This window comes from Ctenocephalides felis, unplaced genomic scaffold, assembly GCF_003426905.1.
Source record: "Ctenocephalides felis isolate EL2017-DRISC unplaced genomic scaffold, ASM342690v1 CF-g0.4_SCAFFOLD_03573, whole genome shotgun sequence".
NCBI lineage: Eukaryota > Metazoa > Arthropoda > Insecta > Siphonaptera > Pulicidae > Ctenocephalides > Ctenocephalides felis.
Window position 1 is genome coordinate 16,793,624 of NW_020539727.1, and position 7,437 is coordinate 16,801,060.

General features: G+C 27.3%; 1 protein-coding gene across 1 annotated transcript; it reads left to right on the forward strand.

Moving 5' to 3' along the window:
- Window positions 1–504: 504 nt before the first annotated feature.
- On the forward strand, window positions 505–6,514 carry LOC113389657 (serine/threonine-protein phosphatase PP1-2-like). The gene is made up of 7 exons (XM_026626675.1): window positions 505–529; window positions 861–991; window positions 1,283–1,389; window positions 2,472–2,574; window positions 2,845–2,984; window positions 3,102–3,273; window positions 6,389–6,514. Exons 1-7 carry the CDS (start codon window positions 505–507, stop codon window positions 6,512–6,514), a joined length of 804 nt encoding a protein of 267 aa, XP_026482460.1.
- The last annotated feature ends 923 nt before the right edge of the window (window positions 6,515–7,437 follow it).

The following is a 7,437-nucleotide window of genomic DNA, read 5'->3' on the forward strand; positions in this document are numbered from 1 at the left end:
TTTGGCAAAGGCAGGTCCATCCTTACGGAGATACCGAGCACAGAGTGCAGAAGAATGAAAATCGAGTTTTTGAGAAAACGGAGTATTCGATTTGAATGATCTAAAAAACATTCAATTTGTAATGATGGGGAGAAGAGGTGATTAGTTTTTGGCGAAGACAGGTCCCGCCATTTCGAAGATGCAGAGCTAAATGTGCAAAAAATGGCAGCTTTTGAGTGAACTAAGCGTCCGATTTGAATGATCTCAAAAACTTTCTGCTTGTATTGACAAAACAATTGCTTTTGATGATAAAAAATTATTACATCTTTTTTTATTTTCCATAAAATATTTTTGTAATTTTGGATCAAAAAATGACCCAGGCTAAGCACAGTCTAAGCGCCACTCTGGTACAAATGTTCACCCGAGTGCGTTTAGACTGTTTATAAACTGGAGCACTTTTCCAATTTTGTGAAAACTATTGAAAAATGTGAAAATGCTGCCAAGCTAAGCACAGTATAAGTGAAAATGTCGCACAGAATGCGTTTAAACTGTGACTATTTTTCAATTTTGTGTAAATTAGGCAACTATTTTTTCTTAAATTGAATTCAAAATGAAATGACGATTGTTAATGTTCTGGAGATAAACTGATTTATGATTTACATTTGATATCAAGATAGCAAAAATAATGAAAGTTACAGTATTTGTAATAATATATTTGAAAACGTTTAAAATTTAACGAATATTTCATTACGGTACGGGAAGTTCGTGCAATTTGCCTTAAAGCACGATGCCATACACCACTAGTTAAATTTTATATTACTTTACTGAGCCCGCCATGAAGTAATGGTTGAATTTACTTTTATATTTTTTTATTATTTCAGGTGATTTGCATGGAAATTTACCGGATCTTTTAGGCTTCGAACGTGTTTTGTGGAATTTAGGGCCTGCATTAAGTCCGAGTACGCTCCTGTTTTTAGGAGACTATGTTGATAGAGGCCCTCATGGGGTTGAGGTAATTATTAGAAATATAGATAATAAATTAATAAAAAAAATCATTAATTTTTTGAAAATCTTATTAATATTAATATTTAAAAATTTAAATTAGAGCAACAGAATCATTTTTACTCGCGTAATTTGCCTAACAGATCTCTTTTCATATCAAATTATTTTAATCAAAATTTGTTGAGCTACTTATACAATTATAATTTATTTATATTATTATTTATTGTAACTGTTAGTGAATAAAATTTAACTTTTTTTAAAGTAAATAAATTAAAAATGTATGTTTTTTTTTAATTTCAAGGTGGTTGCTTATCTGTTTGCATATAAATTGCAAAATCCAGCAAAAATCAAATTACTGAGAGGAAATCACGAAGTTAGAGATGTTCAAAAAATGTTCACATTTTATACGTAAGTTAACATAATATAAGTAATAATTAATAATATACTTAACAATTTTCAATGAATAAAATTTATTATAATTTTGCGATTTTCTAAAATGCAATGTTTTGAGATTTTACAATAATTCTAAAAATATTAATTTGGCATCAGACTACATAAGATTTTTAAAATTGATTCACAATTAAACAAGACCATATGAAGCCTTATTTTAACTACATATTCTTACCACCAACTTAAGTACGTTATTTTATTAATCTAATTTAAAATGTAATATGAAAAAAAATTACAAATCTAAATTTATTATTCATGAAGCAAACTTTAAAAAAAACTGAAGTTATTACTTTTGACTTTTTTATTCTGGTTAGATTCTATTTACAATATAACTTTTTTTAGTCAATTAGTCAACTTAAAATTATTTTTTATTACAATAACTCCTTGAATTATGTATTTCCATATTATTATCTTCAAAATATTGCATTTTTAATTTTCTAGAAGTTAATAGATTTTATTTGAAATGCGTCAAAAATAAAACTTTTAGTGATTCAATTACATTCTTAGTGAACGAGTTAAAACCGCAAATCTAGAGTATAATAGATCGACGACAAATAAAAAATGTTATATAAACTACTTTTTGAATTACTAAAATATCTCAAACGGTTCTCAACATATTGCATTTTTCATTTTCTCGAATTTTATAGATTTTTAAGGTTCTGCGCGTAACGAAAACAAGATACTTGTGAATCAATTACATTCTTAGTGAACGAGTTAAAACCGCAAATGGAGAATATAATAGATCGACGGCAAATAAAAAATGTTATGAAAACGTATTTTTGAATTACTGAAATATCTTAAACGGTTCTCAAAATATTGGATTTTTAAATTTCAAGAATTTTATACATGAGTTGGCACAGATAACAATTACTTTTTCGTAGCTTCTGTTTTGATGTAAAAAGATCAATACTAAACATCTTCATATCACAAATAGTGATTTTTTGCTCTTAAATCACATACTAAAAATATCATTGAACTAGGGATTCAAAAAATTTATAATTATTATACTGGAATTATTGAAATATATATATTTTTTTCAGAGAATGTGTACAAAAGTTTGGCGATACATTGGGAAAAGATTTATGGAATGCCATAAATAACGTTTTTGATGCAATGCCTATAGCAGCTGTTATAGACAGTAAGGTAAAGATAAAAATTTAGATAATTAAGACGATTTATCAACTAAATAGTATGAATAAAAATTAAAAGATCAATAAATAAAAATACTTTCTCCAACCTAAATAAAATTAGCTTGATGAAAAAACAATATACTATTTGTTATTAGTTTCTCGAGTCGTTTACGTTTATGTTTAAAAATACTCAATTTTTAATAAATTCGAATATATTTATTTGTTAATTTTTATCCAATCTCTCACTGAATTGTTTTAAATTTCATTACTATTTTTTTATTAGATTTTCTGCGTCCACGGAGGGATTCCGCCCCCTTGGTTGTGCCCTGTAATTGCGACCATCAATGATATACCAATCCCTTTAACAAACCCTGATGAACAAAGTCAACTTGCTTGGGAACTTATGTGGAACGACCCTATCAAGTAAGGATAATAAAAAATAAACATTTTTATTTCTATTATTCGTCATACTTTTCTAGAATTTGTCTTCAATGATTATTATTTCACAAAATAATTTATCGTCTTATAATTTTTTTCCAGGACCAGAGGAGCAGACGCTTTTGTAGATACGACTAACAGTGATGGCTTTGCCAATAACACCAGAAGAGGCACCGCCCATGTCTTTAACCAGGCAGCTCTGGACAGATTTCTATCTGTCAACAGTTTGTCTCATGTTGTCCGAGCACACGAGATGCAAAAGACAGGATTTTATGTAAGCAAAAATAGAAATTTATAAAGTACTTGTCACGATGTACTCCTAAACTGCTGAACCGATTGTAAATTTTGTTGGCTCATCATGTGAAAAACATGCGATATTTTGAGAACTATTTAGGATATTTTAGTAATTCAAAAATATATTTATGTAACATTTTTCAGTTAGCATCGATCTATTATAATCTCTATTTGCGGTTTTGACTCGTTCACTAAGAATGTAATTGAATCACAAGTATCTTTTTTTCGTCATGCGCAGAACCTTAAAAATCTATAAAATTCGAGAAAATGAAAAATGCGATATTTTGAGAACCGTTTGAGATATTTTAGTAATTCAAAAACATGTTCATATAACATTTTTTATTTGCCATCGATCTATTATATTCTCGATTTGCGGTTTTGACTCGTTCACTAAGAATGTAATTGAATCACAAGTATCTTTTTTTCGTCATGCGCAGAACCTTAAAAATCTATAAAATTCGAGAAAATGAAAAATGCGATATTTTGAGAACCGTTTGAGATACTTCAGTAATTCAAAAAGTCGTTCATATAACATTTTTCATTTGCCATCGATCTATTATATTCTCGATTTGCAGTTTTGACTCGTTCACTAAGAATGTAATTGAATCACAAGTATATATTTTTCGTCATGCGCAGAACCTTAAAAATCTATAAAATTCGAGAAAATGAAAAATGCGATATTTTGAGAACCGTTTGAGATACTTCAGTAATTCAAAAAGTCGTTCATATAACTTTTTGTATTTGCCATCGATCTATTATATTCTCGATTTGCAGTTTTGACTCGTTCACTAAGAATGTAATTGAATCACAAGTATATATTTTTCGTCATGCGCAGAACCTTAAAAATCTATAAAATTCGAGAAAATGAAAAATGCGATATTTTGAGAACCGTTTGAGATACTTCAGTAATTCAAAAAGTCGTTCATATAACATTTTTCATTTGCCATCGATCTATTATATTCTCGATTTGCAGTTTTGACTCGTCCACTAAGAATGTAATTGAATCACAAGTATCTTGCTTTCGCCATGCGCAGAACCTTAAAAATCTATAAAAGTCGAGAAAATGAAAAATGCGATATTTTGAGAACCGTTTGAGATATTTCAGTAATTCAAAAATGTGTTCATATAACATTTTTCATTTGCCATCGATCTATAATATTCTCGATTTGCGGTTTTGACTCATTCACTAACAATGTAGTTAAATCACAAGTATCTTTTTTTATCGAAATTGAACCGGCCGTTTCAACGATCTGTGTGGATTTATTGACTTCAATCAATATTTTGTAAAATGTATCTATTTTCCTGGCTATTGGCTATTTGTAATTTTGTTTTTTTGGATCAATAACAAAACTCTGGCAGAAAAACCACAACATGCAAGTGAATTTTGATATAGCGAATATTTCAACAAACTTCTTTCTTTTTGATTTCCTAATATTGATATTTTATTTTGTCATCGCTTGCCAAGTTCAAAGGTGCATAATAAGATCTGAAATATTGAACAATTTGATAGAACATTATCCTTTTTAACAATTGAAGGATTTGTATTAGGATTTGTCGGTTTTCAAAAGCGGTTTTTGGCGAAAATTATGGAATTCGAAAACCAGTTTTTTAGTGAAAAAAGTCGGTTTTCACTGTATAAATGTAAAATGACAAATATACCCAAATATAAAATATAGTTCGAAGCGTACTGATTCTTAAAATCATATCGGTTCATGAGCATTTGATATCTTATCAGTCTGCAATGGTTCCTAGAAAGGTTTTGTATATATTAGTTTAGTTTTTTATACCAGTGTATATATTAATTTAAATCAGTGTGACTTCTTCTTGAAGAAGTAACTTCCTCTACTCAAACTTAAAAAAAAAAAGAGTTTTAAACCCTAGAAGCCACAAATTAAAGAACAAAAAACTTAGAATTATTATATCAGGCTTTAAAAACAATTAAACATAATTTGGTCGCAAGTATGAGAGTATTTTCTATTTCAGGAATATTTGTGAGGAATTCGATAGATGCTCTCAGTTTCTTGAAAGCATATTTTATTAAACAAAAAAACAATTAGAATGTGTAAAATTAATTAATTAAAATTGCTCGGAACAGACAATACTCGAGTTTAGCTAATTGTTTTTAAAACTAAAATTGATATTAACAAGTATGTATCAACATGTATCTCATTTTTTTTTTAATTTAATGAATTTTTTTATTTAAAAATGTATTATTTTTATTTATTCGAAAACTTTCCTTTCACTATCATAAAAATATTTTCATTCTTATATGTGATTATTTTCAAAGATATTTAATCAAGATAAACTATTATCCTTTAGTTCTACTAATTAAAACTAAAATAATTTTGTTTACTGTCTACAAAATTGAACAATAAATAAATTCAGTCAAATACTGCTCTAAATTACACTAAAATTGCGGATAAATTACTAAATATTCGAGCAAAAATTTATTTTTTTTAAACCGGTTTTCTAAAATGACGGTTTTTGTATAAACCCTAACCTATAAAAAGTTTTATCAAAATTGGACCAGCATTTTAGGAGCAGTTAAACAACCTATATGAATCTACTGACTTTAGTGAATACATTGTAAAAGATATTTAGATATCTGTTTTGCTAGCTATTAGGGCACTTTGCATTTCTGTTTTTATGGATCATTAAAAAAAACTTTGCTGATGAAACCAGAGCTTTCAAATAAATTTCAAGCGAGCTAAATATTGTCAAAACATTACTATCATTTTCGAACCGCCAATTGCAAAAATGCATCATTAGATAGAATGTATTGATAATTTGCATTAATAGATAGTTACATCATCTCTCTTATACCCTGAAGACATATTTATATTAAAATTTTCAAATTATAACCTTACAATTTTATTATATATATAATGACTCCATCCAAAGAAATATACGCTATTAGTGAATTTCGAACCAGCCAAATTTTTAATAAAGTTTTTCGTCCATTGTCATCACTTTGCATTTATCCATTGTTATTAGTAATATTCAACATCTATTTAATTATATATATAATAATAATATTTAATCTATGTATAATGTAATATTTAATCTATATAATTTATATATTTTTTCTATTTTAGATACAATATTCTGGTCATCTGATAACAGTTTTTACGTCATCCCATTATTGTGGAGGAGACAATGAGGCAGCTTGTCTTTTTGTCAATAATAACAGGATTAGAGTAATAAGAGTCGACACTGAATAGAAGATCTTTCATAAATTAAAAAAATATATAAAAAAAACTTAATTTTAACGTCTTACATACTATTTATCTTTAATATATCCGTTTTTTGTAAATATTCTGATTTGAACTTTTGTATAATAAAGAAGTAATTTTGTTTATATACCTCTTTTAGTTTATCGTATTAGGGGTAAATAGTAACAGGCGTTTTTAGAAAAGATCTTAAATAATATTAGAATTTTTTTTACCCTATATTTGTTACAATTGCAAAATAATTTAACATCTAGTAACAATGATGACCAATAACATAAATTTAAATTAAAAAATAAATACAAAATAGAGGATAGTATTTTCATTAAAATGATATCCGTAGTATGATGATTTAATATAAAATAAAAGCAAAATAAATAAAATTTCTGAATAATACTAGAAAAACAATAAAGTGGAATAAAAACAAATAGTGACAGATAATAATAACTATAACAAAACAACAATACTAGAAATAATAATATAAAAAAAAAAGAGTGCGCGTAAGGATCACACGCGATTGAAGTAAAACTTTTAATATTGTATGAGTAGGCAATTAAGATAAAAATAAAAAAAAACATCATATTTGAATTTTAAAAATCATCTTTTAATAATCATATAACATCAATAATAATAAGATCTCCTGAGCATCGGCACAGCTGTCCTACTGATATCAAGAGTTTGAATATGATGTGAAGCTTTCTTCCTAATTTTGTTACCTATCTTACCGGGAAATTCAAACCATAAACGTAGAAGTTCATCATTATCGCCACGTTCTATGTACACTAATTTTCCCACACAACCATTAGCTAAGCCATCACTTACATCAATATTAGTTGTTATTATGTAAAATTTATTCCGAACTAAAATTATTTCATACGGCAAAGCCCCGGTATCAATAACCGATTTTTTTGAAACTG

Coding starts and splice junctions, on each gene's coding strand:
- LOC113389657 (XM_026626675.1), top strand. CDS start 505: ATGTCGCACAGAATGCGTTTAAACT. Junction 530..860: donor GCACAGAATGCGTTTAAACT/GTGACTATTTTT, acceptor TTATTATTTCAG/GTGATTTGCATGGAAATTTA. Junction 992..1,282: donor GAGGCCCTCATGGGGTTGAG/GTAATTATTAGA, acceptor TTTAATTTCAAG/GTGGTTGCTTATCTGTTTGC.